Source organism: Arvicanthis niloticus, chromosome 5 (genome assembly GCF_011762505.2).
Source record: "Arvicanthis niloticus isolate mArvNil1 chromosome 5, mArvNil1.pat.X, whole genome shotgun sequence".
Lineage (NCBI taxonomy): Eukaryota > Metazoa > Chordata > Mammalia > Rodentia > Muridae > Arvicanthis > Arvicanthis niloticus.
Genome location: NC_047662.1, coordinates 657,501 through 674,017, shown reverse-complemented (window position 1 = coordinate 674,017; position 16,517 = coordinate 657,501). Strand labels below are relative to the sequence as shown.

At 45.0% G+C, this 16,517-nt stretch overlaps 1 protein-coding gene across 4 annotated transcripts in view; it reads left to right on the top strand.

Moving 5' to 3' along the window:
• Positions 1–2,575: 2,575 nt before the first annotated feature.
• Slc35e2b (solute carrier family 35 member E2B) overlaps positions 2,576–16,517 on the top strand; it is a 26,652-nt gene continuing 12,710 nt past the window's right edge. For 3 of the 4 annotated variants that reach the window (XM_034501821.2, XM_034501820.2, XM_076933577.1), the window contains exons 1-4: positions 2,926–3,393; positions 11,552–12,032; positions 12,208–12,343; positions 13,102–13,229. In XM_034501821.2, the coding sequence (XP_034357712.1) occupies positions 11,711–12,032; positions 12,208–12,343; positions 13,102–13,229 (586 nt within the window). In that variant the 5' untranslated portion in view covers positions 2,926–3,393; positions 11,552–11,710. The other variant, XM_076933576.1, reaches the window with a different exon arrangement.

The window sequence follows — 16,517 nt, the reverse complement described above, 5'->3', positions numbered from 1 at the left end:
ATCCCAACTTTGATCTTTATATGGAGCTCCAGGAAAGCCAGGACTACATACAGAGACCCCGGCTCAGAAAAGCTAAGGCAAACAACCCCAGTAGAACCTTTGGGAGTGGCTGAGGATTATGTGAAACTGTCAGGGTTGGTTCCTGTGGTTGGATTCTGGTGACTTTATGAGAAGAGGGAGGATCATACACATGCCCCACATAAAGCTACACACATAGCCCCTCATATCCAAATACATCACACATGTGAGAACACACACACACACCACCCCCTATCTCTCACCACAAGGTACTTCAGAATTTTGTTCATAGCCGGGCAGTGGTGGCGCTGTTCACCACAAATTTGGCTCCTTGACCTTGAGCCAGAAGCATGAGCCAAAACAAACGGATTTTCTTTATGCCTTTGCTAGACCGTGGAACACAAGACACAACAGACACACACAGACACACACACAGACACCAGACACACACACACACGCACACACACACACATATCTGGGAAAGCTGCAGACTTTCCAAGCCAGCCAAGGGCCTAAGAGGGCACATCTAGTGAAGTGATGAAGTATATAACCTTTACTGGGACAACCATATCATTTACTTAGCAACCCCGGCTTTTTAGCCCATCTGTTTATGAAGTCAAATCATAGGCATTGGTCAAAGCTGCTCTGATATGTCTGGTGGGACTAGAGATTCAGATTTGGACAGGAACTGCATCACAGGGTGGTGGCTTCAATCAAGGCAAAAGGCTGTCCCTTCTGGAGAGAGCATAGTCATTCATAATGGAAAGCTCATCATTCACAGGACCCAAGAAAAGTGAGAAGCCACTTCAGGCCATGTAAGTTACAGCTGCCACTCAGGTGTCTCCAAGCCTAAGCAGGGGCATTTAGGAAGACCCTGCATTGGCTTATGCTGGGTCAGGTCTCCATTGACTCTACACCCAAAAGCTCAGGAATGGACAAACATGCAAACTGAAGAAAACAGGCCAGTTGGATCCTGTGACCTGGCTGCCCCTGCCTACACTACTACATTGTGCTTTGAGATCCCCAGTAAGGAACAACCTTGGATCGACCTGGGATCCGTGTGGAGGTCAGGTCATGTTCTGCTCTGTTACTTTGTATAAAATAGTGGCTTTCAAGCTCTGCTCTGCTCTGAGTGACTATGTTCTGAGTAGAAAGGTTGAAGCAGAATGACTTTGCATTTTATTTTTGTGCATAGACAATACCACCTGTCTAGCACGAACCACAGGGGCTCAGACCACAAATGAATGCTAAAAACTCCTCAAATGGATCACATGATGAGAAGGGGCCCTAATGCTGAAATATGCTGGTGTCCCTGACCCATTATCAGACTTCCAATGCAGGAAATTCCTATTTGCTCCTAGGGCTTTAGTTCAGCAGTCTACTTTCTTTAAAACTGCCCACTAGAATTTCCACTCATCAAGACCTAGTAAGCTTGGACCCAGGTGTGTGTCAAAATAGCTCTGTAAGGTGACTGGCTTCAATAAAAGATAACCCTCTTCAGTAAGTGCATTTGTATGATTTCTCTGCCTCTGGCTTTAATAAAGGTCCCCTCTTTAGCTCTTTATTAGCTCTTCTGTAACTGACATATCATTCTACAAAAAGTAATGTGTGATCTGTGAGTTAATGTTAGTGATTGGAATAATGGCCGGGCAGTGGTGGCGCACGCCTTTAGTCCCAGCACTTGGGAGGCAGAGGTAGGTGGATTTCTAAGTTCGAGGCCAGCCTGGTCTACAGAGTGAGTTCCAGGACAGCCAGGACTACACAGAGAAACCCTGTCTCGAAAAAACAAAAAACAAAAAACAAAAAACAAACAAACAAACAAACAAAAAGATTGGAATAATGCAGGGATAATGTTTATATGCACTGTGTGAAGATGTGGAAAAGTTTTAATTTTTAAAATTTTTGGGGGGTTTTCAAGACAGGGTTTCTCTGTCCTGGAACTCACTCTGTAGACCAGGCTGGCCTCAAACTCAGAAATCCGTCTGCCTCTGCCTCCCAAGTGCTGAGATTAAAGGCGTGCGCCACCTCTGCCCTGCAAGTTGTTGTTCTTTGTTTGTTTTTTTAAGAATTATTTATTTAGGTATGAGTACACTGTAGCTGTCCTCAACACACCAGAGGAGGACATCAGATGGCTGTGAGCCACCACGTGGTTGCTGGGAATTGAACTCAAGTCAGTGTTCTTAACTTCTGAGCCATCTTTCCAGCCCCATAGAGGAAAAAGTTTTAGAGGCTCCAGGCTCCACTTTAACTCACTCCAAGCAAGATCTGAAGGAGAAACCTTACTGGTTTTCAAACAACCAAGAAGAAACAAAGACCAAAAACCAGAGCTTTGCGGGAGCATCACCAGTTAAGGCAAAGCACAGCTTCAAACCTCCCCAAAAATGACCTCCAGGGATTAAAAATGCCTGAACGGCTCCCGCAGCTAAAGGCTACCTGGGGAGCTCAGAGCAAGCGTCCTGCCTGAGGGCGGAACCTCTGAGGCTCCACCAATGAGCGCCCGTCGCTATGGTGCTGGCCCCGCCTCTACAGTATTGGTCCCGCCCCTGGCCAGGCATCATCCAAGACTCGGAGCGTACGGGGGCTATTCGTGTGTTCGCCAGTGAACGGTTCGCTTCCTCTTACCTTCTAGTCAAGTTTTAGGCTCCCTTGAAATCAAAACCCTGGTTTGAATTAGAGGCCGGTACCTTCGCGGCCTCAGAGGATTGGCTCCTCCACCTTGGTCTCGGTGGAACGTTCCGGAATGTACCACAGGCGAGAGGAGCGATACTTGTGCATTCGTCCAGCATCACAGACCCTGGAGTACTGGGACGTTCCGGAAGGTGCCAACAGGAGGCCACAAGGCAGTGGTGTAACCCCCCGCATGGTCGCCCGCCTCGGGTTTGTGGCGGACCGTTCCGGAAGGTGCGAATGCGCCGTTAGGGCGTTCTGATTCCCCACGGTGGGTCGCGGTGGAACATTCTGGAAGGCGCCATTGTGTGCCTGCAGGGGGCATTTCCGCATCCTCTCCCGTAGCGGCGCGTAGTCTGCCTCGGCTTCCTGTGCGTCACGTCCGGCTCCCTCCCCGCCCACCAGTGTGTGTCCCAAATCTAAGACCCCTAGGACCTCTACTAACGGGCTGGGAGAGGGTGCGCCGCTCTCGCCCTTGGCTCTGAACACTTCTCGGTGAAGCTGCTCAGACTCAAGTCGGCGGCGTGGGAAAGCTGGCTGTATCTTCCGTGGGCGTGGGCGGAGGCTCTGCATAAACTCCAGTTGCAGCCTCAGACTTGAACCCCATCGGGGACAGGGAGCACCTCGTCCTGGAGTCAGCCCAGGTCAACTTACGGGCCGTTGGCACCGGGCGCCCAGGTGGCGGGCTTCGCTGGGCTGGACGCACAGGTAGGGTGGAGACGGTGATGGGCACCGGCGGGATCGCGGGCGGGATGTGACTGCACCAGGCGCCGGGAAGGAAGCGATGTCCAGTGACAAGTGCAGGCACCCTGTCATCTGTCGGCGTGTACTGATTTTGCCTCCCGAAACGTGTTATTTTATGCCGTGGAATGGGCGACTCTTAGCCAGGTCACAAGCTTCAACATTATTTTAGCCAGCCGGCGGTTTTTCTTCAACTGGTACTTTTCGGGCATAAAACAGATACATCCTTGAAATGCAAAAGAAGAAAACAAAAAGCAAAACTGCAGTTTAGAAGTGGGTTCCTTGCTCGGTGTTTGTTTAGTAGCCCACTCATGGGATAAATGTACTCTTATTAAAAATAAATTGGAAAATAATTTTTTGTGCTTTTTTTTTTCTTTTAAGACAGGAGCTAGATGGGGTACCCCAGTCTGGCCTTAAGGATCTTTATGGGGTACCCCAGTCTGGCCTTAAACTTGTGACCCTCCTGCCTCTCAGTGTTGCAATTATGGGACTGTACTACAAGTATCCCTGGTTGTAGAACACATTTGAAAGCACAATAAAAGAATTTTAAATAGCAAAAGAAGGTCCATTAAGTGAAGAGATAGGAAGGCTTTTACATTAAAGTGATTCTTTTCCAGTGCAGAGAACAACATGAAGGACCTGTCACAATGTGGAGATACTGTGGCTGGTAATGTGGATGCCCCCAACTATTTATATCTTAAATCTGAGGATACCACACCAGTGGTCCTGAAAGTATCCATTTTTCAAAAGTGATAAACACTATCATAGAGCCACAGAGCTGCAGTGAGTTACTCTAGTCAGGAGTGACTTCCTTCTGTACAAATTCTTCACTACTGAGTGTTCTGAGGCTTCCAGTGTCAGTGTTAGAAGCAGGATGGGTTGGACAGATTGTGAGTCCATGCAAGCCCTTTTCTGGGTTATTATTTCCCGTAGATAAACTCTCAGACATGCATAGTATTTGGAGATTTGATACATCGTTTTTCAATAAATAACCACTGACCAATCCAGATGTCTTGGCTAGGTATTTGAGTACCTCAGTCCTCTGTTTCAAAACTGATATTCCTTATGCCTGCCTCTATTCTCCTCTTTCCTGTCCCTCCATTTTCTATTGGGAATTAAATCTAGGGCTTTGGTGCTGGGTTAACCCTCTACCGATGGGCTACATCCTTCACTATAAACTTACGTGTGACCCAACACATATGTGGATTGTCAGAAAGTCTCTTTACTTCCTGAGCCATTGCACCAGCTTAGACATTCTCCCCACCCAGCAAGGGCTGGTTCCCCCACCCCCACACCCCTTTCCCTGGAGCAAGCAGCCCAGACATTTTTTTATTTCTTTAAGATTTATTTTATTTGTGTGAGAAATCTATAGCTGTCTTAAGACACACCAGAAGAGGGCATTAGATTCTATTACAGATGGTTGTGAGCCACCATGTGGTTGCCGGGATTCAAACTCAGGACCTCTGGAAGAGCAGTCAGTGCTCTTAACCACTGAGCCATCTCACAAGCCCCAACCCAGACATTCTTAACCTGGGCTCCGTGGAACTAGAATATGGAAAAATATAATGCCAAATGGGATAAAAATGACATCTTGAGCCAGGCATTGTGGTGTGTGCCTGTGATTTCAGCATTCTGGAGATTGATATGGAAAACGGACACATTCAAGGCCAGCCTAGGCTAGCCTTTAAGATCCTGTCTCAAAAAAGGGGGTTGTGTGAGACAAGCGGCTGTTGGTTTTTGTAGCTTTGACATCATGTCTGCAGTGGGTCTAGGGCAGAGTGTGGCTTGTTTTTCTTTCAGGTCTATATACTTTTTTTTTTTTTTTTTTGAGACAGGGTTTCTCTGAGTAGCCCTGGCTGTCCTGGAACTCACTCTGTAGACCAGGCTGGCCTCGAACTCAAGAAATCCGCCTGCCTCTGCCTCCCAAGTGCTGGGATTAAAGGTGTGTGCCACCAGTGCCCAGCCAGCAAGTGAGTCTTAATAAACCAGTGGAAAGGAAGTTATGACTTAGTTTTTCATCTGTTCTTCTGGGTGTAGTTTATAATTTGAGAGGGACACGGTGACTAAGACCTTTTCAGTAGAGTGGCTGTTCTACACACCACAAGTTCAAGTTCAGGTTCAGCAGCTGTAACTGGCTTCCAGGCCAGTGTAGGTCAAATTAACTACAAGTTCTTTTTTTTTTTTTTTTTTTTTTTTAAGATTTATAATGTGAGTACACAGCTGCAGTGAACAGACACACCAGAAGAGGGTGTCAGATCACATTACAGATGGTTGTGAATCACCATGTGGTTGCTGGGAATTGAACTCAGGACCTCTGAAAGAGTAATCAGTGTTCTTCACCACTGAGCCATCTCTCCAGCCCCACCTACAAGTTCTTAATTGCAAGCAGCTTGGTGCTGCTGTTGGTCTTCAGCTTCTTGTAGGCTAAGAGCTAAGACTTTCTTATCTTTGTAATTGACTTGAATTGTGGGCTGGGAACTAGACCAGGACTGGGCGAGTCAAACTCTGCCAACGTTAGAGCTGTGTAGCCCTTGGTTCATCTATAGAGCCAAACCCTGCTCTCAAAGGTCTTTGCTACTTCTCTCTTCAAGAGCTTGTCCATGTGGTATTAGGATAGCCAACAAATAATCTGTAATTTTATTATTTTATGTATATGAATGTTGGCCTTGTGTATGTCTCTGTACTATGTGCATGCCTGGTGCCTTCTGAGACAGGAGGCCCTTGGATCCCCTAGCACTGGACTTACAGATGGTCTTATACCACAGTGAGTGCTGGGAATCAAACCTGGGTCCTCTGGAAGTTCAGCAGGTGCCCTTAACCACTTAGAGCACCAGCTCCGAATGATCCTCTAATTCTACCATTCTTAGAAGGAATAGGGAGCCCATAACTAACTTTATACCTCTATCCTAGAGATACTTGTTCTATCCTGATGCCCTCTGGATCAGTAACTGTCTTGTGCTTTTGCAGGGTGAGGGAAGAGTCGTTTATTGAAAGCACTGCATGGGAATGGTGAGCTAGGCATAACTAAAGAGCTGCCTGCATGTGGTGACTGTCTTCAGGACTGAATCTGGCTTCCATTTTCCACAATATTTACTTACTGCTCTGATCTGGAATTCCTGACCCTTGATTCTGCAAGATAAATAGGGCTGTCTGTACTTTGTACTTAGTATTGTTCAGAGCCCTTTCAGTCTTCAACCTGACATAGGTAACTGCTGGGAAGTTTCTTCTATTAATACGATCACATGATTATTATCATTTTTAATGTATATAGTATTTTGCCTGCAATTATGTCTGTGCACTACTTGAGTGCCTGGTAACTCTAGAGGCCAGAAGAGGGTATTGAATTCCCTGGAACTGGGGTTACAGATGTCTGTGAGCTGCTGTGTGGTTTTTGGAATTGAACCTGAGTCTTCTGGAAGAACAGCCTTACCTGTTGAACTATCTCTTTGGCCTGATAATTTTTTTCTTTCTTTTCTCTCTCCTTCCTTCCTTTTCTTTCTTTCCTTCCTTCTTTCTTTCTTGCCTGCTTGCTTGCCTGCTTGCTTGCCTGCTTGCTTGCTTGCTTCTTTCTTTCCTCCTTTCTTTCTTTCCTTCCTTCTTTCCTTCTTTCTTTCTTTCCAGACAGGGTTTCTCTGTATAACCCTGGCTGTCCTGGAACTTGATCTATAGACCAGGCTGGCCTTGAACTCATGGAGATCCATCTGCCTCTGCCTCCCTAGTACTGGAATTAAAGCATGTGCCACCATACCTTGCCTGATATTTTTCCTTTTCAATGGTATTGAGATTTGAACCTAGGGCCTCATGTATGTTAGATAAGTAAGTACTCTACCACTAAACTATATCCTTAAGCTCTTTTACTTTTTGAGACAAAGTCTCACTCAGTTGCTTATACTAGTCCTGAACTTGTGTTGTAACCTAGGCAGACCTTGAATGTGTGATCTTCCTGGATAGCTGGGATTATAGGCCCTGGACCAAGTTTGGCCCTTCTAAAACTTTTATTCTTTTTTTTTTGTTAGTGTTGTTTTCAAAACAGGGTTAACTGTGTAATCCTGCCTGTCCTGGAACTCGCTCTGTAAACCAGGAACTCACTCTGTAGATTCAAAAAGACTGATGCCTTTTGAAACCTCAAACTTATCCCCAGTGACACACTTCCTCCAACAAGGCCACACCTCCTAATCTTACCAAATAGTTTCACCACCTGGGGACCAAGAATTCAAATATTAGAGCTTGTGGGGCTGTTCTTATTCAAAACACCGCATTCTTCTTCCTTGCCACGAGGGCTTTATAACCATATCATAATGCAAAATGCATTCAGGTCAACTTCAAAAGTCCCCATAGTCTTTCAGTCAAGACTTTTTAAAAGTCCAAAATCTCTTTTGCAACTTAAAGCAATTTCTTTTTCTTTTTTTTTTTTTTTTTTTTTTGTTTGTTTGTTTGTTTGTTTGTTTTTCAAGACAGGGTTTCTCTATATAGCCTTGGCTGTGCTGGAACTCACTCTGTAGACCAGGCTGGCCTCAAACTCAGAAATCCACCTGCTTCTGCCTCCCAAGTGCTGGGATTAAAGGTGTGCGCCACCACCGCCCGGCTTAAAGCAATTTCTTAACTATGACCCTCTGTAAGGTAAAAATTATATACTTCCAACATACAGTAACATAGAATATACATTACATTCTAAAGGGAGGGAGGGGGACATGGTGAGGAAACATTGAAACAAAACAAACTAGCCTGGGAACCTTCAAATTCTGTTGGTCCACATCTGATGTTGAGGAGTAGGTGGCTTTTTGGCTCCCCTGTTCTTCGTCTTGTTGACTGCATCAGTGTGTCTACATGTAGGGATGTGCTTATGAGTACAAGTGCCCTCTGAGGCCAAAGACTTGAGGTACCTTGGAACTGGAGTTACAGGTGGTTATGAGCTGTCCAATGTAGGTGCTTATACTGGCTCTTGAAAGGTCATGTTTAAACAATTAACTTATGGAGTCTGTTTGCATTTGCACTGTTAGATAGTTCTGACTAGCAGAGTGAAGAGAACACACCATGTGTTTTCAGGGATGGTTTCTCTCAGCTTCTCCTTGCTTGCCTGCCCTTGACCCATCAAAGGTCCTGAAACATGATCTGAAACTTTTTTCTTTGACCTTCTCTGACTTTACAGCTCAGGATATTGGGTCCCTTCTTTTTGTCTGCTGCCTTCCAGGCAGTAAATCGGCCATTTTACCTTCAGTTGGTCTGCTCTCCTGGGCAGGAAAGAGTTTAGTGGAGCATGAACTTTCTTTTCATCCTAGCACAGGATCTGGCCAGTCCTAGAGCCTAGGAGGTTCAGTTACCCAGCAGGTTGTCACTAGAGTCAAAGTGTAGCATTGCTAGTTATGAGGAAGAAGAAAACAGCAAGGTCTGGCATAGCAGCAGTTAGAGGCCTAGAAGAGCAGTGCTATTCCCATAATGCTCTGGGACACAATACAAGGCTCCTGTGTACTGAGGCGTCACAATGGGATCAGGGACACCAAGATAATGATGGCAGAGCTCTGGGTGGAGAAGGGAACAGACTCTGATGTTGCCCACATTGAGAGCAAGTCAGACTGTAAAGTCTCCCAGCTGAGTACAGGTAGATGAGCAAAGTACCTAGGGTGAGGTCTTCACTGGTAGGTAGTGTGTGCATTCTTCAGTGTACATAGAGAATATTTTATGTAAGTCAGGCACATGCAAACATGGAAGTATGAACTAAGGGGTGCTGGTGAGGTAGAGATCCTGATATCCAGAAGGGCATGAAGCTAGATGTACAGTCCAGAGCTAATCTATAATGTTCCTCAAAAAGAGAAATGGTGGTGGAGAGCTGGCTTAGTGATTAGGAACACTTGTTGCTCTTGCCTAAGTTCTGAGTTTGGTTCCCATCACCCACATGCTGGCTCACACCCTCTGTAACTCCAGTTCTAGGTGATCATACCCTCTGACTTCTGCAGAAGTTAGGTACCAGGCATGTACATGGTGTACAAACAAACATGCAGGTGCCCTTTTGTGGGTTCTTTTTCCCACCCTCTATCCCTTCACTTTCACCCCTATCACTAGATAGAAGAGAGAGGAGACAGACAGAGAGAGAGAGAGAGAGAGAGATCCCAGAATCTATATTTTTTTTTCTTCTTTGGGCAGAACTACTAACAAACTGCAGGCAACCCCCTTGAACAACCACCAACCCTGCCTAGGGTAGCCCTTGCGTTTATATACCCTATGATAAGTTCCCAGAATTCCAAATGTCACACAATCACAGGAACTATCTGCAGCTGGCACAACCATGTCTCTGCTAGAGAGTGAGGCAGTGCATAGTCAGCTGCTGCAGAGAGTCCAAAGCAGCCCCTTAACCCCACACCTGGGATTAAAACAAAATCACATCCATATAATATTTCTGTGTTTTTAAAGAAACCAAAATTCCAGAGTTGTCACTACAGTGTCCTTTTAAAATTTGTTTTATTTTTTATGTGTGTGGGTATTTTGTCTTCATGTGTATGTATGAACCACATATATGCTTGGTCCCTGTGGAAGCCAGAAGCAGGTACTAGCTCCCCTGGAACTGGAGTTACAGATGGTTGTAAGGGGCCATGTGGGTACTAGGAATTGGACTAGGTTCTGTGGAAGAACAGCCAGTATTCCAAACCATAGAAGCAGAAACTAAGAAGGCCAAATGACAGCCCTTTAAGGCTTCTTTTTTTTTTAAGGGTTTTTTTATTTTTAATTTAATTTAATTTAATTTTTGTTTATTTTATGCATATGAGTACACCACCATTACTCTCTTCAGACACACCAGAAGAGGGCACCAGACTCCATTACAGATGGTTGTGAGCTACCATGTGGTTGCTGGGAATTGAACTCAGAACCTCTGGAAGAGCGGTTGGTGTTCTTAACTGCTGAGCCATCTCTCCAGCCCCCTTTAAGGCTCTTTGATGGTGGTATTGTTTTATACTTCATTGTTGTTTTTCTTTGTTTTGTATTTTATTGTTAATGTATTTGTTTCAGTACTGAGGCTCAAACCCCAGGCTTCGTGCATGGTAGGCAAGCACTCTATCATGTACATCTCCAGCCTGGGGTGAAGTTTTGATGTCTTCTTTGGAAAGAAGGTGACCTTGGTCCTCATGAGATAGAGCAGGTCAAAGGTGAAACACTGCTCAAAGCCAGAACTAGGAAAATGCCAATGTCTACAGGAGAACAGGATGGTTTGGCTCTGCCTGTGGCCTTAAGAGTGGTAGACATCTCGCCTACAGACATTGTAGCACAGGTCGAGCATCCTTGGGCCAAACTTTAAACTGATGCCATTAGGATAGTGTTTGCTTAGAAAGTGGCATAAAACTGGTCCTGAAGCCTTGGCAAACCTCAAGCCAGGAGAAGAGGTGAAGGGGTGTTGTCTGACATGCTGTCTAGTACATTGACCTGTGTAGTACACCAAGAAAAATATGGACCTAGTTGCCATGATCTATGAATAATAAACCAGCAGAAACCATAAAGAATGTGAAAGAGGAATGGAAGAACGAAATGAGAACAGGCCAATTTGAAATGGAATCAAGAAGGACTTTCACAAATTAAATATTCATTGTGGTGAATCAGCCCTCCAGTTAGGAATAGGTGGAAGCTCTGGATAAAGTTCAGAGGGTTTCTGTGGAAGGCATGAAAAATTAGGGATAGCAGTTCAAGAGGAACACTCGGTTCCTTCTATCGACCGATGTTTCCTGGTTCCTGAAAAAGCTGAGAAGATGCAAACCATGTCATTAGCAATTAGAGCCTGGTGTGGGCTGAACTGAGCTGAGCCAGTCATAGAAGGACCAAGCTGGGAAAAGGAAGAGGGTTGCCTCAGCTTGGTTCTTCCTGATCTCAGTATAGGCTCCAGGTACTGGTAACTATAATCTCAGTGCTTCTTTAGAAAGATTGAAAACAAAAAACCAGGAGAATCTTTGGAAGACAAGATAGAAAATAGAGACAGGAGGACCCTTGGAAGCTTGTGAACCAAGTGGCAAACAAGGTGGAAGGCAGGAACCAAGATTGTTCTCTGGCCTCCACATGTCTGCACTTCATCTTACACAGAAGGCTACAAAAGAATATAAGATGTTCAAAATTAGTAATATTGTTTCTTTTCTTAACATTTTAGCCTCTGTTTCCTTACTTTGCTGGAGACCAGCATGTTGGAGTCAACATTCATGCAGACCGGGACTGCTGCCTCTTTCTCGAGCTGTGTATCTCTGCCTGAGCAGTTACTTTGATCCATGTGGCCCATCTTTGAGATTCAGTCCTCACAAGTGACCTCAGCATGTCATCAGCAGCAAAATCCCAACTGCTGGAGGAGACAGCGCCTGGCTGCGAGGAAGAGCCAAAAGGGAAAACACTTCTCACTTGGGGATCTCTTTTTGGTCACCGGAGTGAGAAGATTGTCTTCACCAAAGGTGATGGCAGCCCAGAGGAGAGCCTGCTCACTGTCACCATCACAGAGACCACTGTCATTGAGTCGGACCTGGGTGTCTGGAGTTCAAGGGCTCTCATCTACCTCACGCTGTGGTTCTTTTTCAGCTTCTGTACGCTGTTCCTCAACAAGTACATCCTGTCCCTGTTAGAGGGAGAGCCCAGCATGTTAGGTAATGCCTCCTTGCTCAATATGCACTCCTGGTGGCCCAAATGCTGAGTGACCAGAGGCCACCTGGAGGGAGGGAAAGGGCTAAAGGGACTTACCCAAATGTGCTTCTGGAATGAAGGGTGATATTCAGTGCTCATGTGTGGGAAACTTGTTCTCATGCCTCCCTCCCTCCACAGGTGCTGTGCAGATGCTGTCAACGACATTAATTGGCTGTGTTAAAATATTTGTTCCTTGCTGTTTATATCAACACAAAACCCGGCTCTCTTATCCACCCAATTTCATCATGACTATGCTCTTTGTGGGCCTCATGAGGTAAAATGTGTTGATTGTCTTCATTATTTTCCTTTTTAAGATATAAAATATCTTTCTAGTTACTAAGCGTTGAAACCCTATTGGAAGCCTTGGTGATTATTGCTGTTGAGTGTGTATTCATGGCACAGGATTATAGGACTATACTGTTGTGGGACATCCATCAGTTAGATTTTAGTTTTGTGGCCTTTAATGCCACCATGTACATTCCTTCTCAGATTCTTTTTTGTTTGTTTGTTTGGCTGGTTTTTTAGAATCATTCTGTATAATAGTTCTGGCTATCCTGGACTCATTTTGTAGACCAGATTGGCCTTAAACTCAAAAGAGATGGCCTGCCTCTGCCTCCTGAGTGCTGGGATTAAAGGTATGCACTGCCATGTCTGGCTCTTTATCAGAGTCTTTTCTAGAGTGACCATAAAAAGTAAATCATCTGGGTGTGGTGTGTACGCCTTTAATTGCAGCACCTGGGAGACAGTGGCAGATGACTCTGTGTGTGAATTCAAAGCCAGTCTAGTCTAATAGTGAGTTCCAGGACAGCTAGAGCTATATAGTGAGACCCTGTCCTTAAAAAAATAAAGTAACTCAGTAGTGGTTGGAAGGTGTTTACCATCCTTGAGTGTAATGGTGACACCCTTACCTGGGACTCAACCTCCTGGTTGAGATGAGGGACCAGGTGTGCCCACTGTTCATGACTGTGCACTTAGAGTCTCTGTTGTATAAGTAGAAAAGTCCTTCTCACCATGTTCTTTTCTTGTTTTGAGGTTTGCAACGGTGGTTTTGGGGCTGGTCAGCCTCAAGAACGTGGCAGTGTCCTTTGCTGAGACAGTGAAGAGCTCGGCTCCCATTTTCACTGTAATCATGTCTCGGATGATTCTGGGGGAATACACAGGTAAGGCCTCTCCAGGTCCTTCTGTCTGGGCTTGGCCTCCTCATCCTTTTTTCCATCTGTAGTGTTTCTGACTGCCTGTCATGTGTCAGGTCTTATTCAGTTTTCCTGAGCTTCTCAGAGCATAGAGCAGTGACAGGCCTAGGACTGACAGTACTACTGTCACTTGCTCTCACTGCTTGAAAAGTGTGCCTTGGCAGTCACATGTGGTCTTCTGCAGTCCTTTGAGCAAGTTGTTTATCAAGCCTACTGTGTGCTGGGGCTGATGTTATGGGATAATGCAGGGGTCAGAGGAGGGTTGTACTTCATGGCTTCCAGCTGGGTGGGGAGGTGAGTAGGAATTGAAAAATGACCATCTGGCCATACCTCCAAGGGCTGATCTTTGATTCAAAGCTGATAAGGCAATGCCCATATTTGGTGATAGGGACTCCCTCTTTAATGGACAGTCAGGTGGCCTCCCCAGTGTACTTTGTGACGATTTTGGTTTTTTTTTTTTTTTTTTTTTTTTTTTGGAGACAAGCGTTCTCTGTATATCCCTGGCTGTCCTGAAACTAGCTCTGTAGACCAGTCTGGCCTTGAACTTATTATAGAGATAAGATTGCCCCTGCCTCCTGAGTGATGGGGTCAAAGGCATGGATCATCACTGCCTGGAGCTTTGTGACTCTTAAGACAACTGTTTTTCCATCTTTCCCAAGGCTCAGGGGGTCAGATTTTCTTTAATAATATAGAATCTGTTTCTGATTATTTCCTTAGCATGTCAGATACACACCCTATGAACTTTTTTAAAAATTTAAAATTGTATGTGTATGGATGTTTTTGCTTCCGTGTATGTGTGTGTACTATGGTGCCTGGTGCCCAAGGATTTTCTGAAGTTGGACTTACAAATGGTTATGAGCCACCATGTGGGTGTGGGGAACCTTGCCCTTTGCAAGAGCAGCCAGTGCCCTGATCTGCTAGGCTACCTCTTCAGTGCCCCTACCTCATGAACCCTTTAAAAGTCAGTATATTCCTGGCTAGAAAGATGGCTCAGTAGTTAAAAGCATTTGCTGCTCAGGTAGAGAACCTGAATTTAGTTCTCAGGATCCATATTTGAGGCTTGCAACTTACTGTTACTCCAGCTCCAGGAATCCAACTCTCTTGTGGCTATTGCGATCACCTGCACACAAGTGACACACATGTACACAGACACGTACACATAGACATCAGTCAAAACAAATCTTTAAAAATAAAAATCAGCATGTTCAAAATTGTTATATTCAAGCTAGATGGGGCAGTTGGTTCAGTGATTAAGAGCCCTGGCTGATCTTCCAGAATACCCTGGCTCAATTCCTAGCACCCACAACAATCTCTAACTCCAGTTTCTTGGGATGCTGCGTGATGCCCCTTCTGGCCTTCAGGGGCACTGCATGCAGGTGGTGTACAGCCATACATGTCTGCAGAACACACAAAATGATGGGGGTGGGGCAGAACTAAAATAAAAGGTACAGTATAGGGCTGGAGAGATGGCTCTGTGGTTAAGAGCACTGGCTCTTCTTCCAGAGGTCCTGAGTTCAATTCTCAGCAACCACATGGTGGCTCACAACCACCTGTAATAGGGTCTGATGCTCTCCTCCTCTGGTGTGTCTGAAGAGAGCGACAGTTACTCACATACATAAAATAAATAAATCTTTAAAAAAGTTTTTTTTTTTTGTTTTTTTGTTTTTTTTTTGGTTTTTCGAGACAGGGTTTCTCTGTATAGCCCTGGCTGTCCTGGAACTCACTCTGTAGACCAGGCTGGCCTCGAACTCAGAAATCCACCTGCCTCTGCCTCCCAAGTGCTGGGATTAAAGGTGTGCGCCACCACCGCCCGGCTAAAAAAGTTTTAAAAGGTGCATAATATTAGATCAAATAAACATTTTATAAGTAAGAAATGTCTGGGTTCATATTTGCATTTGCTTATGTTAAATAAAAGACAAGATCAGAGTTGGAGCACACATCAATGGTAGAGTATGCCTGGTGTGCTGAGTTCTGGGCTTACACATGCACATAAAGACAACACCTTGAAATGAAGGTAACTGGCTGCCTAAAGCAGCAGGAGGGAGAAGGGCCAGTTGCCCACAGGATCCTTGTCATGGATGCTTTCAGAACTGCACAATTTTTTTGGTTATTGTAAACCAGAGTCAGAGCTGGAGATACAGCTCATAATCAATAAACCATAATCAGAAGATCAAGATCAATTCCTAAAAGCCACAAGCAACACGGAACAAACGAACCTTAACAAGTTATCCATACAAAAGTATTATTTCAATCCAGGTATAGTGTCTTTAATCCCAGCTTGAGAAGCAGAGGCAGGTGGATCTCTGTTTCAAGGCCAGCCTGTGCTCCATAGTTCTAGGACATGCAAAGCCACACAGTGAGACGCTATCTCAAAACAACAGCAACAAACATTTCAGATGATGTTGTTGCTGAAGAAGAGAAGTCAGTGCTCTTAAAGTCCTGTGTATAAAGTTGAAAAGGTGCTGAATAGTACCTGACCTCAATTCTAGGAGTAATGTAGGTGGGAAAGGTGATTGCATTGCATTGAATACGTTTTTAATTATTTATTTGTGTGTGTGTGAATGTGTGAGTGTGCATGTGTATGTGTGTGAGTACATGTGTGTGAATGTGCATGTATGTGTGTATATGTATGTGAGAGAGAGAGGGGGAGAGAGAGAGAGGAGAGGAGAGGAGAGAGAGAGAGAGAGAGAGAGAGAGAGAGAGAGAGAGAGAGAGAGAGAGAGAACATGTGTATGAGTCCTTGCAGAGGTCAGAACAAAGTGTCAGATCCCCTGTTACTGAATCACAGGCAGTGATAAGCCTCAAGTAACCAAACTAGAGTCCTCAGAAAGAGCAGCAGGTAGTCAAAGCAGCTGAGCCATCTCTTTAGCACCTGAATGAGTATTTTAATCTATTGTGTAGTGTGGTATTTTGTTTTTCAAGACAGGGTTTCTCTGTATATCCCTGGCTGTCCTGCAACTAGCTTTGTAGACCAGGCTGGCCTTGAACTCAGAGAACTGCATGCTTCTGCCTCCCTAGTGCTGGTATTAATGGTGTACACCATACCTGACTTGGTTTGGTATTTGTTTGTTTTTTTGTTTGTTTGGGTTTTGGTTTGGTTTGGTTTTCCTTCCCAATAAGAAATAATCTGGAGGAGCCAGAAGTGGGTGAAGGAGTCTGCTGCCAAGGATGACAACCTGAGTTTAATCCCCAGGATGTAATGGTGGAAGGAGAAAACTGTCTCCCACAGGTTGTCCTTTAACCTGTACATATATG